The sequence below is a fragment of the Mustela erminea genome, chromosome 4, assembly GCF_009829155.1.
Source record: "Mustela erminea isolate mMusErm1 chromosome 4, mMusErm1.Pri, whole genome shotgun sequence".
In the NCBI taxonomy this organism is placed as follows: domain Eukaryota; kingdom Metazoa; phylum Chordata; class Mammalia; order Carnivora; family Mustelidae; genus Mustela; species Mustela erminea.
In genome coordinates, this window is record NC_045617.1 from 54728319 (window position 1) to 54751505 (window position 23187).

Below are 23187 nucleotides of genomic sequence, written 5' to 3' on the forward strand. Positions count from 1 at the left end.
CAAGTCGCTGGCCCATGCAAAGTACTAAAAGGGGACAAAGTTCTACTCTCCTAATACTTTCCACCTTTTCCCAACAGCTGCTTCCCTGGAGAAAGGAGAGAACAAAGCACCCAACTGTATCAGTTTCCCAGGGCTACTACTTCAAGTACCAAAACCCGGTAGCTTCAAAAAGGAATTTATGGTCTCCTGGCTCTAGATCCTAGCAGACCAAAAATCAAGGTTTCCGCAAGGCCATGTTCCCTCTGAAACCTGTAGGGAAATCATTCACTCCTAGCTGGAGCTTGCCAGCAGTCCCTGGCGTTCCTCACAGACGTGTACACGTCCATCGCTCCCATCCTCCATCTATGTATGTTCCATGTGCCTTCACATCACCTTCCCTCCGTGTCTGGGTCCAAATATCCCCACACAGAATTAGGGCCCGCTCTAGTAACCTCATCTTAACTCGATTAAAGCTACAAAGATTCTATTTCAAAACAGGGTCCTCCTCTGAGATAGAGGGGCTTAAGACTTTAACATATCTTCTTTTGGGGAACACGATTTAACCTGTAAGACCACCTCACAGTGTCATTTGGACAATGAAATGAGATGATGCAAAGATTTAAATGGGAGACCTGAAACCATAAAACTCCTACAAGAAAGCATAGGTAGTCATCTCTTTGATATCTGGCTTAGCAACATTTTTCTAGTTATGTCCTCTCAAGCAAGAGAAACAAAAGGAAAAATAAACTACTGGGACTAGACCAATATAAAAAGGGTTGCACAGCAAGGGAAGGCCTCAACTAAACAAAAAGTCAACCCTACTAAATGAAAGAAGATTATCTGCAAATGATATAACCAATCAGGGGTTAATATGCAAAACAGATAAAAACTTATAAAACTCAACACCAAAAAACCCCACAAATTAATCTGATTAAAAAGTAGGCAGAGTGGGTGCCCGCGTAGCTCAGTGGGTTAAGCCTCTGGCTTTGGCTTGGGTCATGATCTCGGGGTCCTGGGATCAAATCGGGCTCTCTGCTTAGCAGGGAGCCTGCTACCCCCTCTCTCTGCCTGCTTGTGATCTCTCTCTTTCTCTGTGTCAAATAAATAAATAAAATCTTAAAAAAAAAAAAAAGCAGAGGACATGAATGGTTATTTTCCAAAGAAAACATACAAATGGCCATCAGATAAATGAAAGGAAGCTCAACACCACTAATCAGGGACATGCAAATCAAACCTACAATGAAATATCACCTTACAACTATCAGAATCATTATAATTAAAAAGACAAAAAATAACAAATGTTGGTGAGGTTGTGGAGGAAAAAGAACCTTGGTACACCGCTAGTGGGAAAAAAAACTGGTGCCATCTCTGTGAAAAGCAGTATGGAGGTTCTTCAGAAAAACTAAAAATAGAAAGAAATAACACATGATCCAGAAATTTCACTAGTGGGTATTTACCCAAAGAAAACAAAAACATTAATCTGAGAAGATACAAGCCTACCTCTATTTATTGCAGCATTATTTACAACAGCCAAGATATGGAAGTAATCCAAGTGTCCACTGATAGATGATGAATGGATAAAGATGTGAAATATATACACATTAGAATATTACTCAGCCATAAAAAAAGAGTGAAATCTTGCCATTTCCAACACCACCAATGGACCTAGAGGGCATTATGCTAAGTGAAGCAAGTCAGAGAAAGACAAATACCATGATCTCGTTTATATGTGGAATCTAAACACAACAAAACAAAACAAAATCAAAATAGACCCATAAATACAGAGAAAAGCTAATGGTCGTTCAGGCAAGGGAGGAAGTGGGGGGATGGGCAAAATGGGTGAAGGAGATCAGGAGGTATAGGCTTCCATGTACAGAATGAGCACATCACAGGAATGAAAGGTACAGCATAGGGAATAGAGACGATGGTGTCATAATGGCATTCTATGGTGACAAGACGATGAACTACCTTTGGGGGGAGCATAGGAAAACACACTGAGTTGTCCGATCACTATGCTATGCACCTCAAACTACTATAAGATTGGGTCAACTATACTTTAACTGAAAAAAAGAAATGAGATAATGCATAGAAAGAGCTTAGTACAGTGTTTGGCACATAATATATGAGCAATAAATATCAGCCAACATCGATACTGTTCTTATCATGACTAGGTCATGCAGTCTTTCTGTCCCATTGCATCTTTGCTAAAAAGGCTTCATAAACAAGTCTTTATAGCAATCAAGTTTCAGAGAAGGATATTCTAACTACTACAAAAAAATAAAAGCTCCGAAATCCTTGGGGAAGGAAATAATTCCAATGGTTGACTGGCTAGTAAGTTGTCGAATGTTCTTTGTTCTAGCCACTGAGCCCTGAAGCATCAAGGAAGCACAGAATGCAGAGCAGTGTAGGAATCAGTAAAGAAAGTCCTCCAAAGAATCTGCTGACAACTGAATTTCTACGTTCTTTCGGTTGGAAGAAAAAAATCTGGATTCTACCCCAACATTCTCCCTACAATGCCACAAAGAATATACACCCATATTTTTAAAAACAGAAACCCATACAGGACAACAGACACACATAACATCAGAAAACCAGAAGCCAATGAACCAATGACTGCTAATGGTCTAAGGAGTGGAGATTTAAATTTAACGAAAAAAAAAAAAGGTGCTCACTTTGAGTTTTAAAAGATATTTCAGATTCTAAAATATAGTCATCATTGTGCAACAGGGACCACTAGTCACAACTAAGGCACTGCCGCAATAGACGCGTGCTCTCCTTTGTACTAATAAAGCTTGTTTTGATTTGGACCTTCTTGGAACAGAAGGTAGTGTGTCCCTACCCCTATCCCCATGCATTTTGCTAAGTCATTTTTCTACCAAAACAACACTCGGAGCCTCATCAATCCTCGCTGCCAACGCTATTGCATAATTCAGTACTTATCTTGACCTAACTAGCAAATTCAGGCCTCCAACCAATCTTGCTTTGGCTCGTTCACTTGGTCTTTGGCTGATTCTCTGGAACCATCTGTAACTCAGTGCCTCTGAGCAACAACTGCCCTGGATTTTCCCCTTCCTATGTAAGGACTTGAAACAGAACATCCTCATACTTGCCTGCAAGTAAGTCCACAGGTATACAAACAACAGGTTTATGTGTCTTTCCAAAAAGGTCTTTGATTTTTTTTTTTTAAGTCAAACCTATTATAACAAAAACAAACTGTTTTGCAGCTTGAAAAACTTTTTGGCTGACAACAGGACAGTTTGCCTTTCCCAGGGCTGGGGAAGAGGACCTTCCTGTTTTCTACAATAGAAGAACTAGAAGTCATGAGAAATAAAGTGGTGTTGTTCCAGAATGTGTAGCAACCTAGTGACAACGAGGCACACGAGACCTCTGTGCTTCTCTCTGCCTCCTTGGAAGCGATGAGCCCTCAAAGCCCTAAGTGTATGCCATCCTGACCTACACCCACACTGACACCCAAGACCGCAGAAGAAACCAGACAGCCTGGGTGGAAAATGGGAAAACACAGACTGCAGATCCCCTTCTGGCTCTACCCCCAAATTCTGCTCAAAGAATAGTAGAGTCCACATCCATCTGGGTCTGGTCTTGTTCAGGCAGCCATTTGCAAACGGCTGCAAAAACACAACTTCAGTGTTTCACATCTAACAGATCTACTCAGAAGTCTAAAATCTGCAGAAGCCAAAATCAACTGGCAATTGTTGCATTATGGGTAGTGAAATCGGGGCAATGAAATGTCAGCATTTTTTGAAAAAGGAAACTGGGAACCCAAGCTTACTCACATAGCTGAAGAACAGAGGCTGCCAACAAGAATGGGTCTCTGATGGCTGTAAGAGCTTTAAACCATCAATGTATGTAAAGACACGGTGAAGTGCAAGGAATTATAACAATGTAAATACCATTATCTAATTTCTACAGCAGCACCTCTTAGAGTAAGTGATGTGATCTGCTAAAAATCTCTTCATGTTTAAGGAGTGAATTAGCTCTATTTGTCCCTGTTCTCAGTTTCCATGGAAGTTCATCCACCACGGAAGGCATCCCGCCTTCTAAAGACACAAGGTCTGGAATGCACAGCCCTTCGGTGACAGAAGCTAGGGAGTCCTTTGATACAGAATGTGGGGGTTACTGACATGCTGTTCTGTTGAAACAGCACAGACTCTTTGCTAATGCTAAAGTTACATCACATGGATTTTACTGCATCTTTCATGTACCACTTATGAATCATTTGATACCTATTTGCTTTAAAGCTCACCATAGAGTCTCAATTTCATAATAGCCCAATCAAGGCAAATCACCACATGCATCAGTGTTATGAGGGGCTTTCATTAAGTCACCACCTGGACCCCACATGTTACACAAGTTGGAGTAACGTGTTGCTGAAGGCGGCAAAGACCTTCCCCCAGTAGACTCTGTCCTAATGCTATGCTTTTGTAGAAAGTTTTCAATTAAATTGTAATTAATGAAAAAATATGCCTTAAAAATGAAATGTTTCATCTTTCTAGTACAAAATGTTCATGGTCTTTATAGACTTTCCCAAAGATTTCCAATTCCTTCCAGTTTTCTTTAGAGTCATAGTCAAGTTCCCCCCAAATAAAAATGTAGTATATAAGTGGCAGACTTATTCATTACTAGCTAACAAGTCTTCTTCAGACCACAGCAAATCTCATTTTCTACCATATTCACACTGAAATGTGTCCAGTGGGGACACTCCCTTGTGATATTTGTATAAATTCTTGATTGGACACTGAAGACTCCTAATGAAGACGTAAACATCCACAATAAATGGCTGGCAATCCTGACAGAAAGAGTGATCAATTCAATGAAACCCTGGGAAAATATTTCACGAAAAAGCTCAAGATAATGAGAGCAGATCTAATACATTCACTCAAAAAAAAAAAAATCAGTTAAGTGGATGCTCTTAATATTTTACGTGTTTCTAACGAGTCAACTATTAAAAAAGATCTCATATTATTGCAACTTGAACTCCATTTAACCAGAAAATATGTTTTCATTACAAATACCTCTTGCCTTCAGAAAACCCTGCCTATTCACAAGTCTTATACATTTTACTCTTGAGTATAGGGGAATATTTTTAACAAATATTTCCTAATACGTAACCCAGATTTATGCATTTATTTCTTTTTAATTAAAAGATTTTATTTATTTATTTGAGAGAGAGAGCAAGAGCAAGGCGGAGAGGGAGAAGCAGACTCCCCACTGAGCAGGAGCCGGATGTGGGGTTTGATCACAAGATCCTGGGATCATGACCTGAGCCTAAGGCAGACACTTAACCAACTGAGCCACCCAGGTGCCCCCTTATACATTTATTTTTAAGCTATATATTTTAAAAAGGGATTTCACATAAATTAAATCAACAGTTAATATCAATTCTAAATTGAGCATGTGAAATCAGATCGTCCCTCCATCTAAAGATGAAAAGTGAAGGAAAATTAATTTGCTGTCTAACTAAAGGAGATCCAACTATTAATAGTTAATAAAAATGAACATTTATGATCTGCTTACCACATGCCATGCAGTTTTAATGATTCAATTCATCTCACCATAATTGATTGATCCTCATTTTACAGATGAGGACACTGAGGCACAGAATGGTTAAGGAACTTGCCAGGTCTCACATCCACCAAATATTTGAAGCTAGGATTTGAACCCAAACAGTCTGAACTACTCCCTTTGTTCTTAACTACCCTACAGAACAATCTTTCAGTTTTCTAAGATGTTTAATTAATTTGTTTCTAAATGTTCTAACTCTGTTACTCTTCCCTGTTTAAAACTTTTAAAATATGTATCATTACTTCTTTTTGTTAAGACTTTGTTTTTTCTAAACTAGCTTCAGATTCTTATTTTTTTTTTAAGATTTTATTGATTTATTTGCAAGACAGAGAGATCACAAGTAGGCAGAGAGGCAGGCAGAGAGAGAGAGGGGGAAACAGGCTCCCTGCTGAGCAGGGAGCCTGATGTGCGGCTTGATCCCAGGACCTTGGGATCATGACCTGAGCTGAAGGCAGAGGCTAAACCCACTGAGCCACCCAGGTGCCCCTAGCTTCATATTCTTTTTTTTTTTTTTTTTTTTTTTTTTATTTGACAGACAGAGATTACAAGTAGACAGAGAGAGGAAAAGAAGCAGGCTCCCTGCTGAGCAGAGAGCCCGATGTGGGGCTCGATACCAGGACCCCGGGATCATAACCTGAGCCGAAGGCAGAGGCTTTAACCCACTGAGCCACCCAGGCGCCCCCCCTAGCTTCATATTCTTAACAAAATCAAGGGACAGGTGCAGGGATCTCCCAGCCCCCCGCCCCCCACCCCGCCACACACACACACACACACACACACACGTGCAGAGCCTCCCCATTATCAACATCTCCTACTGTGGCATTGTGATTTATAATAAGATATTACGAACTTGACTTTTCTCCCAATCCTGGCCCAGGGCTCCTAAAACTCCACAATTTCCGGAGGCATAGACTGTCTTTACCAGTTCAGTGGAGGCCCTTCTGAGCACGCCTGAGTTTATGCTAATGAAGTGCCCTATGGTGGGGTTCCTAGAAAGCCTCAAGATCAGGCTGCTTGCCTGAAAGACCAGAAGATCAGAGGGTCAGACCTTTCAATCTCAACCCACCACCCCCAACTGCAGGCAGGTGGAAAAGCGCTCAAGACTGAAATGAATCCATAGCCAATGGCCAATGATTTGGTCAATCATGCCTGTGTAATAAAGCCTCTGTAAAAACCCAAAAGGACAGGGTTCAGAGCGCCTCCAGATTAGTGAGCACAAGATGTTATGGGCAGTGGCACCCCAGAGAGCACAGAAGCTCCCACACATGTTGCCCCATGCATCCCTTCCATCTGGCTGTTCCCGAGTGATAGCCCTTTATAATAAACAGGTGATGTGGTGATCTAGTAAGTAAACCAGTTGATCGAGTAAGTAAGTTGGTTTCCTGAGTTCTATGAGCTGCTCTAGCAAAGTAATCTAACCTGAGGAGGGCCATCAGAACCTCCGATTTGTAATGGTTTGTCAGAAGCTCAGGCAAGCGCCTGGACCTGGACTGCCATCTGGAGTAAAGATACTCTTCAGGACTGAGCCCCTAACCTGAGGCAGACAGTGCCAGACTTGAGTCAAATTTGTGGTCAGTGTCAAATGAGAAGTGGACAATTGCTTTCATAGTGTTGTAAAAAAAAGCCATCAGGGGCGCCTGGATGGCTCAGATGGTTGAGCGTCCGACTCTTGATCTCAGCACTGGTCTTGATCTCAGGGTAAGTTCAAGCCCTGCGTTGTTGTTGTTAAAAAAACAACAAGGGCGCCTGGGTGGCTCAGTTGGTTAAGCAACTGCCTTCGGTTCAGGTCATATCCCAGAGTCCTGGGATTGAGTCCCACATTGGGCTCCCAGCTCCACGGGGAGTCTGTTTCTCCCTCTGACCTTCTCCCCTCTCATATTCTTTCTCAAATAAAAAAATCTTAAAAAAATATATATATATGTATATACACACACACATACAACAACAACAAAAATCCCATCAGATCCAGCAGAGTAGTATGGTTACTGCCACTGATGAATCTACACTGGCAGTTCATTATCACTCAAAATCCAGAGTTTACATTATGTTCACTTTCAGTGTTGTACTTTCTCTTATATGGGTTTGCACAAATATATAATGACATGTATCCACCATTATAAAAATCCTCTTTACTCCATCTGCTCATCCCTCCCTTGCCCCCGAAAAACTGATCTTTCCACTGTCTCCACGGTTTTGCCTTTTCCAAAATGTCACAGATTCAGAACCCTTTTCTGATTGGCTTCTTCGATTTAGTAATATGCATTTAAGCTTCCTCCATGTCTTTTGATAGCCTTATAGTTCATTTCTTTTTAGGGCTGAAAAATATTCTATTGTCTGGATATACCGCAGATTATTTATTCAATCAGCTACTGAAGGACATCTTGGTTGCTTCGAAGTTTGGGAAATTATGAATAAAGATGCTATAAACTAATCCATATGTGTTTTTGTGTGAAAATAAGTTTTGAACTTCTATGGTACCAAGGAGCACACCTGCTGGATTGGATGGTAAGAGTATGTTCACTTTTCTAAGAAATCATCCAACTGTCCTCCCAAGTGTCTGAACCACTTTTCATTCCCACCAGCAATAAATGAGAGTTCCTATTACTTCACATCCTCTTAAGCATTTGGTGTTGATGGTTTTCTACATTTTGGCCATTGTTATAGGCGTGTAGGGGTATCTCATTGTCTTTTTCCAAAAAAAAATTTTTTTTAACCCTGGGTATTTCCAAATATAGACATCTGTAAAATTGCCAATACTTTATTCTGTAAGTGATTTATTCTGTAAGTGAGGTCTTTAAAATCCTCTGAAAATGAGTGTAAGCCTATAGCAAAGAGCCTTATTCTTAAACTAGAATATTCCTTTCTTCTACAAATAACTTAATTTTGCAACACTGCCTTTTAAAAAGCATCCCAAAAAGCTTATAAACATTTTTTGGGCTCTAATAAAATACTTGTTGGTTGACAGCAAGTCTAAGTATTAAAGTCCAGGGGTGCCTGGCGGGCTCAGTTGAAAAACCACATGACTTTTGATCTTGGGGTTGTAGTTCAAGCCCCACACTGGGTGTAGAGATTTCTTAAATACATAAACTTAAATATATCTATATCTATATCTATATCCATCTCTCTCTCTCTCCCTTCCCCCTTCTCTCTCTCTTTCTCTCTCTCTCTCTCTCTCTCTGTGTGTGTGTGTGTGTGTGTGTATAAAAGTCCACAAAATTAACTAGGATAAAATTTTAAAGTAACTAGAGCTCAGGATACATCCCAAGATTTTTTTTTCATTCTTTTTCTCAAATGGCACTTTTCATTAAAATTAAAATCAAATGCATTTGTTTCTTTCACTTGTATTCCACTATTAACCTGAATAGCAGGAGAGAAAATGAAGCCATAATCAAGCATAGAGTCATGGGTAGACAGACGAGACCCTCCTCACACTATGCGCTGTAAAATCAAACTAACGAGCAATGGATGGCCCACGAAACTGACTGAATCAAATCCGCATCACACACACCAAGGAAAGTTGCAGCGTAACTTCTGTGAGAGGGCATAAGAATCCAACGAGCATTCATTATAAATAGAAACATATTCATGTTTTTACCAATCACTTTAGAAGGGTGAAAGACAAAGAGAGAGCCCTTCAGAGGAGAAATGACTGATTACAGAGAGGAAAAGAAAACTGTCTCCTTATCAAGTGTTTGTCTTCTGAGTCTCAGAGACACCCGAAAGCCTGGGTACCCAGCATCTGTGCTACAATGTCTCTATTACCCGACTGACATCATGCGAGGAAAAATACAAGTGAGGTTATCTCAATGAAGCATCTCATCTAATGAAGAATTAATGCCATCCAGTGAAACATATTATGGAACCAAAGATGGGACACTAGACAGCTGGCTGGGAGTACAGCTAAGGCAACAATTTTCGGGTCTCATTACCGAAAGTCAATCAATCAATCAATCAATAAGCAAAGCCTCTGAAAAATGACAAATCCAAATGGTCAAAAAAAATGTTTTACCTCAAAATTAGTTTGAAGGTTTGGTTAAGTCTGACAGTGTCAGTCTTAGTCTGTACTCATGGGCATTAAATAGTTTAGTTAGTTCTAGAGCCTTAGCCTCTACCCATTTAAATCCACTATTCTGAGATCCATTTTATTTCTACTGTATAATAAGAACTTGCGTAAACCATGAGTAAGCACATCATGTATCACTGTGAGAGTATTATGGTTAAGTCTGAAGCCAAAAGCACCCTTACAAAGAATACATTAGACAAGCTATCAGCTACAGGTTTTCCTCTTATGTCCTCTTATGTCCTTATCTGAGCTACAGATCTGCTTCTGAATTAATACGCACAACTGAATATTTCCCTCTCTTTTGCTGTTCTCTGGAATTAAAGATCAGTCAGCTGTGAGACCCTGTGCATATTGCTACAAATAATAATTCCCCTCTTTAAGGAACAGCACATCATTCACTCCAACAGATAAAGACAGGTAGATAGATATGTGTACGCTGATATGTACCTAGATACTTTTTTCTTCAGAACAAAAAAGAATCCTAGGACTACAACATGTCTAAAGATCTCTTGCACTAACCCAGCCTACTTGTGAGCTTAAGAGAATCACCATTTGAAAGGGACCACAGAGCAACCCTTGACTACTTAGAGATACTGAGTGGAACTATGGAAACTAGTGGAAGTCAGATACATCACATGGTATGTTCCCTAAACACTTAGCCCAGGTCTCACCATGGCCAACTCACCCACCCACCGGAGTTACTTCTGTAAGACACAGAAGGGATCATGTTGGGTGTCTGTCAAATTCTGCACTGGCTGCTCACTGGAGCCCAGAAAATGATCGTACCCACCTCCGTGCTCCGTGCTACTTCATGTTTATTCCCTTTGGCTCTGCCCAGACACCCATCCCTCGCTTCGTTCTTCTTTACCTCTCAACCCCTCACCGGGGAACAGTCTTTTTTTTTTTTTAAAGATTTTTTTATTTCTTTATTTGACAGACAAAGATCACAAGTATGCAGAGAGGCAGGCAGAGAGAGAGGAGGAAGCAGGCTCCCTGCCAAGCAGAGAGCCTGATATACGGTTCGATCCCAGGACCCTGGGATCATGACCTGAGCCAAAGGCAGAGAGGCTTTAACCCACTGAGCCACCCAGATGCCCCCGGGGAACAGTTCTTAACTAACACCTAACTCACGGTCTGGGTCCCAAGTGAAGGGCATTTCTGGAAAGTGGCCTCCCTCCGCACCATGCCCCCACCCCGGGCCCCCACTCCGTGCCCACGGCACTGCGGGACTGAGTGCTTCTTTACATGAGGGACGCGGGGGCTGCTGCAGGTCTTCCTACAAAAGTAGGTCTTTCTGGAAGACAGGGGGCAAGTGTTGCTAGTACTTAGCTCAAGAGCTTAAGCAAAAAGGCTGATTAAATAGATACATGAAAGAATAAACCATAAAGCTGCTAGTAGGGGTTATCTTCTGGGAAACAACACATGATCCAAATCCCAGCTCCTGTTTACTATCTGTGTGACTGAGGACACCCCTGTGTACATCTCCACTGTGACATGGGGACAATAATGCTCACTGGTCACAGGAGAGAATCTAGGAAGTATGCGAAGGGCCCTGGACGGTAGTGCGACCCAGTGCTTGGGAACATTCCCTGCCCCACCCCCACCAGCTGCATTCTGTCATCAGAAATGGGAGTAAACAATGAAAAACAAGTGTGGTGGTAAATGAGGTGGAAAAGGGAAGGGGTTACAAGGTAGAGAATGGCCGCTGAAGGCGATAAGTGGGGGGCGGGGGAGGTGTGAAAGGTCACTGTAGGGCAGGGGTCTCTTTCCACAGCAAAAGATTTAGTGACTCCAGCCAGAATTATGAGACTTAATTTTGTCTCTGGCAAAGAACTGAAAATCAGGAGGCTATAGAGTTCTGCTCCCTACTCGGTACCTTGAGCCTTTAATTCCTCCTCTAAATGAGGGGGTGGAGGGCTCACTTCCAAGGTCTCTGCTCCCTGCGCTCCATCACCCTGCAAATGCACTTATAAAAACCACGAGGCTCTCAGCTGGCGAACGGGAACATAAAATTAAGATGAAGTCAGAATATTTGAAACTGGGGCTGACTCTCAAATTCCAAGACCTAAAATTAATTAAGTCATTAGCTGATAGGCTAAACAGGAGACACCGCCCCAAGAATACGTAGATTAATGCTTTCAAAGGAGTTTGCAAAGCCCCCTGGGGATCTTACTAACATCTCCCCTCCCCCAAACTTTGCCTAAAACTACAAAGCAAGCGGGGGAGAGAAAGGAGTGGGGTGTGTGTGTGTGTGTTTAAGGACTTTCCTCAGTAAATAGCAAGACTGGATAAACCTAACAGTTTTTGGACTGAAGTCTACTATGTACTTTTCTGTGGCTTATATAGGCGTAAGAATGGGGGACAGTCCACAGTATTGCCATACAATGGATATTCTCTTAAGCACTGCTAGGAAATGGGTGTAAATTGTAGGAACCAAGCAAGGAACAGAGGAAAAATAAGGTTTGGGGGAGGTGCATCTTGCAGGATCTTGCAAACAATAGACACTTACTAACTCCCTTTTCCTCCCTTCCCAGTTAGCAACCAGCTTTCAAGGACTGGCTCAGCTTTAAGAAGTCGTCCAGTTCTGAAGGAAAAATCAGAATCATCACAACTTATGGAACGGATAATCAGTGCCAGAAAAGTGATCTACCATGTCTAATAACTATAGCAGTTCCTACTCATAAAAACCACTACCTTTCCTGCCTTCCCCCAAAAGAAATGTTGTGTCTGCAACATAAAGATAGAAGAGAGAAATCCCATAGGATCCTAACTTGTTTCACACTTCTCCGCCGAAATGCAAGCATGTCGTCGTGAAAGGTGACATGCTTTGAAAACCCAGACGGACCACATGTTGCGGAGTTAAGGAACTGAAGAACAAATTTCACAAAAGAGCCATGGTCTGATTGTTCAGGGTGTACAAACATTTCACAATCTGTCATTATCGTTTCCAGTGGAAGCACCAGGATTCTGGTTTGTATGATGAAACTGCTCGAGTGGTAGTTCAAGGAAGAGCAGAATTTAATGTCTTCATAAATCTACCCCATTGCAGCAGGTACAGTCTCTACAGTACTGGGCTTTGATGTGGCTCTTGCATTTCAGAAGCATATACTTTCTTCCTTTTCCATTCAATAAAACCTTGTACTCAGGACCCAGTAAATCCCAAGTACCAGAGATTTAAAAAAGGGGTGGGGGGTAAAATACTGACCCTGCCCTCCAGGCACTCACAAGGGCTAGTGTTTTGGTAAGCTCGTTTTCTCCAAATTCTCTATTTACATATTCACTTACTAGCATTTATTCATTCTAGCACAGCTCCAACATTTTCATGCCATAAATTATACTACTATTTCTTCTCTAAATAAGCATTTGTTAACCAATTATCTAAAAGCAACTGGTTGGTTCAGAACTGTGCAGGACTGAATTAATTTAAATGCAAAATGTATCCTAATGAACTCCAACAACTATCCTGAGATCTATGCCCCAGGGGGTTAGAAACCTACAAAATCCCTGGGGTGGATGCTCAGTGCCTCTCAAGTTGGAAAAGGGAGCTGTGCTCATTCACCTAAAAAATATTTAACTCAACAGGCTTCGAGGTTTGATTTCTACACTTCGTGGAATCCAAAAAGTAAAGTAGCTACTGTGCCTGAAGCCTTGCAAGTATGTTTGGATGTATAATTCCCCTACTACCGCTACTCCCCTCAAGTTCTGTCCTTTAAAAGATGCTTCGAAATAGCATTTTCCTAAAATACTGGATGTAATTACATTTTTCCTGTGTTGATCTGGGACAGTTAACTGGGGGAGTATCATGGCATCAGCCTATACTGAGAACTGGGGTACAGTCTGTCGTTGTCACTAACAAGGTGTCTGTGCCATTGGTCAAGTCACTTCACCTGTACAGGCTGACAGACTGCAATTCTTATTCAAAAAATGGAGGAAATGGTTTTTTTTATCTCAGAAAGAACAAAGAAAGTCAACTGTCAATTGTCTTGATACATTTCTAGAAAGACAGGTTCCTCTAAACACGTGGATGATTATTTTCTAAAAGCAGAAAGAGTAAAGATCCTTTGAAGATGGTGATCTTTTACAGACATGCAAAAAAAAAAAAAAAAGAGAGAGAGAGAGAGAGAGAGATAAACTGTATCTTCTTCTGAATTTTACTAAGAAACAATCCTGATGCTCACGTTTACCCCCAAAGGAAAATAAGATTGTCATAAAGATGGGAAAGCAGAAGTGAACATACTTGCTTTAGGACAATCATTTACATTCTTTTCAGTCTTGTACTGAACTACTGGCTCTGTAAGAAGTACATATTTTCTTTTCTCCTATATCTGCCCTTTGAATAACAGGTTTGAGCTTCTCCAGCCCCACCCCATCTTTTAAATCAGCCAAAGAATACTCTGTCACAACTGACCCAACAGCGCTGGAATCTGCCAGGGAAGGGAAAGCAAATCTTCAAAAAGTGCCACCTGCCAACCGCCCCCCCAGCAACCCTGAGCCCACACTCCCATTTAAATGAGCCCCTTCAGCACTCCCCTCCACAGCCACACCCGAGTAAGAGATGCAATGTGATGTTATCAAACCAATTTTCTCAGTGACTAAAAATTTACAGAGCAGGATCTAAGAAAGAAATAACAAGTTAAGTTTCTGCCTGACTGACATAAAAAACAATCTATCACTATAACTTTAAAGTATTCATTGAGTTTTCTGAAATTTCACTAAAGGCCCATATTCATTAATAAAGTTCAGAAAATGCAAAAACTTGAGATTTAAAATTTTTAAAAAAACATACTTTTTCTAAATATTAGAGAATGAAAAAAGCAGAAATCTTCAGGCTTCCCTGGTTTTCGTAAACACCAATGAAAACCTAAAAACGAGTTAGGTGAGACTTAAGGGTGTCTGGAAAGATGAGGCACAGGACTATTTTGCAGGGGGGGAAAATAGCTATCACTTATTGAGTACCCATTATATGCCAGTATGCTGAACACTAGATATACATCAACATGACTAAAACTCAGAGAATCTAAAGCAAGGTAATGAAACTGAAGATCTCGTTTCTTTGCCTCATTTTGAGGTAATGAAACTTGAAGATCAGTGGGGTTGAATACCTCGGCCAAGGTCAAGCAGTCAGTCAAAAAGGGACAGTGGGGATTTGACCCAGCCTCACTCACTCCAAAGCCCAAGTGCTTAATTCCTGTGCAAAAACAAACAAACAAACAAACAAACAAAAAACAGCAACACTTCTCATCAACCCCAAAGGAGAGTTTCTTTTAAAAAACTACACCTTCCATCAGAAAGATAAAAGACCCCAAAGTAAACAGAGAGACTTTTCCGACAACTGCCAATTCCAAATCTTTACAGTGAAATTGACTCTTCATGTGTAGATTAAGATGTTTGACTGTAATAGCGCCCACGCATTTGATTCCGGGCTACCTGCCTACCTACAGCTCCATCAAAATACATCTACTAATTCCCCAGGGTTTTGAACCCTGAACAAGTGAAAGCTTCATCTTCCATGCATAAGAACTATTTTCCAGAAATTATGCCAAATCCATGGGCGGTTTTAGTTACTGGGTATTTCAAAATACATGACAATACAGATTCAGCGAAATAAGTCCTATTGTTTTTCCTTCCAAACATAAAACAAATATCCTGTAATACTACAAGTTGAAAAACTGCATACGGAGTACGGGCATTCTTGGGCAGTTCTGAGAAGATGGTTGTTTTCCTCTCGTGGTCAGACAACAAATGGTGAAGAGATAAACATCAGTCCCATCAGCCTCTTTCCCAGTCCAACTGTGAAAGCACAACAGCCAAGTGCTACTTATTTACATCTACTCTTTGAAGGAAGCTTTCTAGCCTCTTCCACGCCGACCTCTCAGCAGGTGTCCCAGATTAAACTGGTGACCATCGCACCCGATTGTTTAAAGAAAGATCTTTGATGGGATCTGGGGCTGGTTATTTTTTAATTAGGGCTTGAAATCCTATACGGGGTGTATTCAGCCCCCTGGGACCGACAGCGAGAGAAGGACAACTCCGAGGAGTGGGCTTGCCCGCTCGGGCGAGCGCGAAGGGAGCGCGAGTCGCGGAGAGGGCTGTCCCGTCCGGGGGGCCTGTGCCCCGCCCCTCCCGCGCCCGCCGGCTCCAGGTAACTCACCAGGATGCCCATCACGTCGGTCCAGAGCCGGGAGAACGCCTCGGACATGCCGGCGCCCCCCTCGGGCTCCGGCTCGGGTTCGGGTTCGGGTTCGGGCTCCGGCTCCGGGCCGGCTGCTCCCGCGTCCTCCATGGCCGCGTCCCGCGCGCGCGCTCGCCGGCGGTGCGTCCGGGTCGGGTCCCCCCGGGCGCCCTCGCTCCGCACCAGCGCGCGGCCGGCCCCCCCCCCCGGCGCCGGTCCCCGCCCGCCGCGTCAGCGAGCCGCGCCCCCGCGCCGCATGCCCCGGCCGCCCCGGCGACCCCGCGGGGGCCCCCTCGCAGGCGCCCGCACCTCGGCTCTAGGCGGCAGCGGGCCGCGCTACTGACAACTCCAGAAACTTTCTCCGCCGGGCTCCGCGCGGCCGCGGGGTAGCAGGAGGCAAAGTCCGCACCACCGAGTGGTACGGCGGGGAGCGCCGCGGCCCCGCGGCACTTAAAGCCGCGGCAAATGCGGTTCTTCCTGGGACCGGGCCGGGCTGGCGAAGGCGCTCGACTCGTCCCTTCCAGCAAGTCTGGGCAGAGCCCCGCAGGGCTGAGCGCGGGGCCTCTGCCCCGGGGCGGGCGCGCCTCGGGACCCCTCTCTCGAAAATGAGCTCTTCCAGCTCCACATGACTCTCTCCCCTCAACGCGAAAGAAAGCGTTTAGCAACAAAAGGTGCTCTGATGTCAGGCTCTTTGCATGGAAATGAGCCACAGACAGGAGAACAAATCGCCTGTTGAAAGAGCAGCCGCGCGGCGGCTCCCGCCTGCCCAGGCTCCCAATCGCGCCATTCACTGAAGCCTTTTCGGTCCCAGCAACTCGAGATCTTGAATCTCCTCTCGCCGAAAGAGTTTCCCCGAGTCGTCGGTGTGGTTAAACAACCCGCACCTCGCCCCTCGCGAAGTCGAGCGACCTCGGGAAATACAACTCTACGGCCCGCAGCCAGGACCTGCCAGAACAAGTGGGAAAGCTTGGGCACGAGCCATTGTGTGCACCGTTTTTTATCATGAGCGGGACAGTTTGGTTCCTGGATGCTCACAGTGCCCTCCATTGCTGGGGGTTTCAGCTATTTAGGGAAAATGAGCTTCAGGTTTTAATGGTTGCCTTACAGCCAGGGCATAGGGAAAGGCCGTTTTCAAAACTCAAGGTTAGGGTTGTAACCGTTTAGCCAACACACACTCTGGGTCCCATGTGTGTTTTCCCAAGGACAAGGTCCATGACAGATTTATTTTATGAGGGAAATAGCCCTGTAGAGGTATTTATCCTTTTTTGATTCGTTCTTTAAAACCCACTCTGAGCATTTCCTCTGGGAGATGACAGTACATGTCACATCTGATTGGTGACTGATCACTTCGCCAAACAGTTAAGAAATGTAAGGATACAGATGTAGTGAAAAGAAGGGCCATCTGTACCCCAGTGTTCATAACCCCAATGGCCACAGTCGCCAAACCGTGGAAAGAACCGAGATGCCCTTCAACAGACGAATGGATAAAGAAGATGTGGTCCATATGGAGTCCACTATGGAGTATTATGCCTCCATCAGAAAGGACGAATACCCACCTTTTGTATCAACATGGACGGGGCACTGGAGGAGATGATGCTGAGTGAAATAAGTCAAGCAGAGAAAGTCAATTATAGTATGGTTTCACTTGTGGAGCATAAGGAATAACATGGAGGACATTGGGAGAAGAGGAGGAGAAGTGAGTCGGGAGAAATCGGAGGGGGAGACAAACCATGAGAGGCTGTGGACTCAGAAACAAACGGGGTTTTGGAGAGGAAGGAGGTGGGGGATTGGGTAAGCCTGGTGGTAGGTATTATAGAGAGCACATGCATTGCATGGAGCACTGGGTGTGGTGCATAAACAATGAATTTTGGAACACTGAAAAAAAATTAAATTAAAAAGAAAGAAAGAAAGAAAGAAAGAAATGCAAAGAAACAGCTCCAAAGTGAAAGGACTGAGTGGTACAAAAAAGCAGGTGAGATGCCCCAGGCAGAAAGCCCTTACTTGCTTTAGAGGCCTCTCCAGGTTTTCGTTTTGTTTTTCCTTCTGAGTCCACATAAAAGGAGGGGAATAAGATCATGTTCTTGAAATCCCCTTCCTAAAGCAATAATTACTGAAAACACCTATCAATGCAAATGGGCGTATAGCCCTTACAGGAAAGTTCAAAACTGAAAAAACTTTTCCAAAAGTAATTACACTTAGCAGTATAACCCCTGATGATGAAAATCCCTGAATTTTGAAAGGCAAGAAAAAGAATGAGAAAGTTTTCCCTTGAGAGTAAGTAGGCATCATGTTGAAGTGTGAGGAGTGCTGGGCACTGAGTCAACATGGCCAGCCTAGTGCTTTCCTGGGTTGATGCAGGAGGTTTACCAGATACACTCTCTCAAAGGCTGCACTGGGGAGGGCTAAATTTCCAGCACCAACCATGGCTCTTTCTTCTTGACTCATCAGAGAACCTAAGGGCAAAGCATTTAACCTTTCTGTGCTATAGTTTCCCAATCCTAGATGAGGCAAGGCCTAACTAATTGCCACCCAGCTCCTCAGAGGTGATATTATATTTCAGGGTCATCTAAAGATAGGTACTTTTTAACAACACATATATGCCTATCAATATAATTAAACCTTAACCAGCATTTTGGCACTTCTAGAAATCACCCTACCCTAGATATTAAAGTTCCTTTTCTCGGTGCTCAATAATAAGTAACATTTGATGGCGTTGGGGGGGGGGTGGATGTCGATATCTATAATTTTGCTGTCTATGGATAAATAAGAACTTTGGAGGAGGAGTCACTGTTCGACTTCTACAACATTAATAATTCTGTTAGCCATTTAAAAAGTGAAGCTGAACTTCTCTACTCTCAACTTCATAATGCACATACTCAAAATGAGTCCAATTACTTCTCCCAAATTTGAGTCTTTTCTCCTTTAGTTAATGTCAATCATTACTTTCAAAAATTTCTTTAGGGGCTTTTTAACAAACGTAAGAGAATGACCATCAGCATCATGATCCAAGTACACAGGAATCCTGCTCTCTCTTTCCTCCGTTTCAGGACTCACTCTCATCTAGCTAATTGGAATTGTTATGGTGTTGGTGAATGAATTCCAAGGAAAGAAAGGGATCTAGAAGATTTTCCAGAAATCTAGTGGAGACCCAGAAGTTGATGATGAAAAAATTCTGTGAGTCCTAATAAATATTTATTGCAAGGAATGAAGAGCATCAGAATGTATTCATAGGGTCACCTGGGTGGCTCAGTTGTTAAGCGTTTGCCTTCTGCTCAGGTCATGATCCCAGGGTCCTGGGATGGAGCCCCGCATTGGGATCCCTGCTCAGCAGGAAGTCGGCTTCTCCCTCTCCCACTACCCCTGCTTCTGTTCCCTCTCTTGCTGTGACTCTTTCTATCAAAATAAATAAATAAATAAATAAAATCTTAAAAAAAAAAGTATTCATAGAGAGTAAATATTGATAATACCTGTCTCACTGTTATTTCTTAAAAATTAGTCATTGCACATATATATGTGTACACGTATGTAGACATCTACGCAGGTATAGATGTATAAATGTAAATATGGCTTCCTGTGTAAAAAGTGGTTCTTGCTATGAGTCAGGATCTTAACAGGTTAAAAGTAACTAGTCTAGAAATTGTAGGGTGTTACCTGCAGTCTATTTAGTTCATCGTTCTGACATAAGAAAGATAACCAGTCTATTGCTTGACATTAAAGGTGGAGTTAATATAATGGGATCAGGACAGAGTTGGGTTTGGATTTTCACTCAAGTTGTTATAAGACATTGGACAAGTTATTTTTTTCATGTGTAAAATGGGATAATTCCATCTATGTAATATGATTGTTTTGAGGTTATTTGTAACAATGAGGGCAATAATTCTCTACGAATTAGCACCTTTTCCCCCTTTTCCCTCCCTTTGCTTTTCCTTCCCTTAACCACTCCTAGCATGCGGCGATAGCTATAGCAGGAAACTTCCTTGTTCATACCTTACTCTTTTACAAAGGGGTAATTCTTAGTGTTGGAATGTAGTTGCTGACTAAAGGACCAGAGAGTCACCTCTGGCAGGGTGGGGTGATGAGGACCGGTCAGTTTTTACAGTCCGGATAGTAAGAACAGCAAGAACAACATCTGTCATTTACTGCAAATCTACTCTAGGTCAAGCATTGCCTGTGACATTTTAACAATATTTTAGTTAAATGGAGTTTATGATTTCTCACCACGATCTAACCCCTTCACCCTGCACATTTCCCATTTCAGTCCTTGTTATATCCATGTATTTGTTCAAGCTACAGAAGTCAAGAGACCAACTTGGGTCCTTCCCCTCACCTACCAATACTCCTGTCTACACCATGGAGAAGCTCTGTTGATTCTACTTCCTGAATACTTGTCAAACTCATCCACTTCTCTTGATTTCCACTGCCACTGTCTTAGTCAATTCTACCACCAGCACTTTTTACAATATTTTATCTAGATCACTGCTTCTCAACATGCAGACTTAAGAACAGAAGCATTGGGGGCGCCTGGGTGGCTCAGTGGGTTAAGCCGCTGCCTTCGGCTCAGGTCATGATCTCGGGGTCCTGGGATCGAGCCCGCATCGGGCTCTCTGCTCAGCAGGGAGCTTGCTTCCTCCTCTCTCTCTCTCTGCCTGCCTCTCTGCCTACTTGTGATCTCTCTCTGTCAAATAAATAAATAAAATCTTAAAAAAAAAAAAAAAAGAACAGAAGCATTGGGGGCGCCTGGGTGTCTCAGTGGGTTAAAGCCTCTGCATTCTGCTCAGGTCATGATCCCAGCATCCTGGAATCCAGACCCACATCAGGCTTTCTACTCAGCAGGGAGCCTGCTTCCCCCTCTCTCTCTGCCTGCCTCTCTGCCTACTTCTGATCTCTGTCTGTCAAGTAAATAAATAAAAGTCTTTAAAAATAATAATAATAAAAGAAGAGAAGCATTGGCATCCCCTAGGAACTTGTTGGAAATGCACATTTCTGGGCCCTCCCCAAGCCTACAGAATGAGACAATCTGGGGTCAATGGAACCAGCCATCTGTACTTTAACAAGCCTCCTGCCCTCTCCCACCAAGGTGATTGTGTTATCTGTTCACATTTGAGTGCCATTTGGAACTATGGAAGTGTCAGAATAAGGAAAAAGAACACATTGTTAAGGAAATGTGAGGTTTTAACATATACTGGATACCTGGGTGGCTCAATTGGTTAAGTGTCTGTTTTCGGCCCAGGTCATGATCCCAGGGGTCCTGGGCTTGAGTTCCACATCAGGCCCCCTGCTCCGTGGGTAGTCTGCTTGTCCCTCACACTCTGCCCTGCTTGTTCTCTCTCTCTCTGTCTCAGTCTCTCCCAAATAAATAAATAAAGTCTTAAAAATAAATAAATAAAATATATTGAAAAACCATACCATTAGGCTGGGGAGGAGTCAAGATGGCGGAGAAGTAGCAGGCTGAGACTGCTTCAGCTAGCCGGAGATCAGCTAGATAGCTTATCTAAAGATTGCAAACACCTGAAAATCCATCGGCAGATCGAAGAGAAGAAGAACAGCAATTCTGGAAACAGAAAAACAACCACTTTCTGAAAGGTAGGACCGGCGGAGAAGTGAATCCAAAGCGACGGGAAGATAGACCCCGGGGGGAGGGGCCGGCTCCCGGCAAGCGGCGGAGCAACGGCGCACAAAATCAGGACTTTTAAAAGTCTGTTCCGCTGAGGGACATCGCTCCAGAGGCTAAACCGGGGCGAAGCCCACGCGGGTTCAGCGTGGCCTCAGGTGCCGCAGGGTCACAGAAGGATCAGGGGTGTCTGAGTGTTGCAGACCTTGCGGGTATTGGAACGGGAAAGCCGGCTACAGAGACAGAGCCGACAGTAAGCTCACAGCTCGGTGTTACCTTGAACTGGTCGCAGGCTCGGAGAGCTCGGAGCGCGGCTGGAGGTCAGGCAGACGGGAGTAACTGGGCACTGTTCTCTGAGGGCACACTGAGGAGTGCGGCCCTGGGCTCTCGGCTCCTCCGGGCCGGAGACCAGGAGGCCGCCATTTGTATTCCCGTCCTCCGGAACTCTACGGAAAGCGCTCAGGGAACAAAAGCTCCTGAAAGCAAACCCGAGCGGATTACTCACCCCGGCCCCGGGTAAGGGCGGTGTAATTCCGCCTGGGGCAAAGACACTTGAGAATCACTACAACAGGCCCCTCCCCCAGAAGATCAACAAGAAATCCAGCCGAGACCAAGTTCACCTACCAAGGAGTGCGGTTTCAATACCAAGGAGAGCAGCAGAATTCCAGAGGAGGAGAAAGCCAAGCACGGAACTCATGGCTTTTTCCCTGTGATTTTTTTTTTAGTCTTGCAGTTAATTTAATTTTTTTTCTTTTTCATTTTTTGTTGTTTTTTTTTTTTTTTTTTTTTTCTTTTTTTCTCGCCTTCGGGTAAAATTTTTTTTTTTTTTAACTGTTACCTTTTTCTTTTTTAACGATTTTTTACTAGTTTAATATATATATTTTTTCTTTTTTACATTTTTCTTAGGTGTTTTCCTTTTTTTTTTTTTAATTCTTTTATTTTCTTTTTTCTTTTTTTTTTTCTTTTTTCTTTTTTTTTCTTTCTTCCTTTTTGAAACTCTTTTTATCCCCTTTCTCCCCCCTCACGATTTTGGATCTCTTCTAATTTGGTTAAAGCATTTTTTCCTGGGGTTGTTGCCACCCTTTTAGTATTTTACTTGCCCCTTCATATACTCTTATCTGGAAAAAATGACAAGACGGAAAAATTCAACACAAAAAAAAGAACAAGAGGCAGTACCGAAGGCTAGGGACCTAATCAATACAGACATTGGTAATATGTCAGATCTAGAGTTCAGAATGACAATTCTCAAGGTTCTAGCCGGGCTCGAAAAAGGCATGGAAGATATTAGAGAAACCCTCTCGAGAGATATAAAAGCCCTTTCTGGAGAAATAAAAGAACTAAAATCTAACCAAGTTGAAATAAAAAAAGCTATTAATGAAGTGCAATCAAAAATGGAGGCTCTCACTGCTAGGATAAATGAGGCAGAAGAAAGAATTAGTGATATAGAAGACCAAATGACAGAGAATAAAGAAGCTGAGCAAAAGAGGGACAAACAGCTACTGGACCATGAGGGGAGAATTCGAGAGATAAGTGACACCATAAGACGAAACAACATTAGAATAATTGGGATTCCAGAAGAAGAAGAAAGAGAGAGGGGAGCAGAAGGTATACTGGAGAGAATTATTGGGGAGAATTTCCCCAATATGGCAAAGGGAACGAGCATCAAAATTCAGGAGGTTCAGAGAACGCCCCTCAAAATCAATAGGAATAGGCCCACACCCCGTCACCTAATAGTAAAATTTACAAGTCTCAGTGACAAAGAGAAAATCCTGAAAGCAG

The 23187-nt window shown here is 43.0% G+C and overlaps 1 protein-coding gene across 3 annotated transcripts in view; it reads right to left on the reverse strand.

Moving 5' to 3' along the window:
* SASH1 (SAM and SH3 domain containing 1) overlaps positions 1-23187 on the reverse strand; it is a 315133-nt gene that overhangs the window by 176423 nt on the left and 115523 nt on the right. Inside the window, exon 1 of one of the 3 annotated variants that reach the window (XM_032339288.1) lies at positions 15777-16740. The exons of 1 other annotated variant lie outside the window; for it this stretch is intronic. In XM_032339288.1, coding sequence (XP_032195179.1) covers positions 15777-15908 — 132 coding nt within the window. In that variant the 5' untranslated portion in view covers positions 15909-16740. Of the gene's footprint in view, positions 1-15776; positions 16741-23187 lie in introns of those variants that run through there. One more of the 3 variants, XM_032339289.1, reaches the window with a different exon arrangement.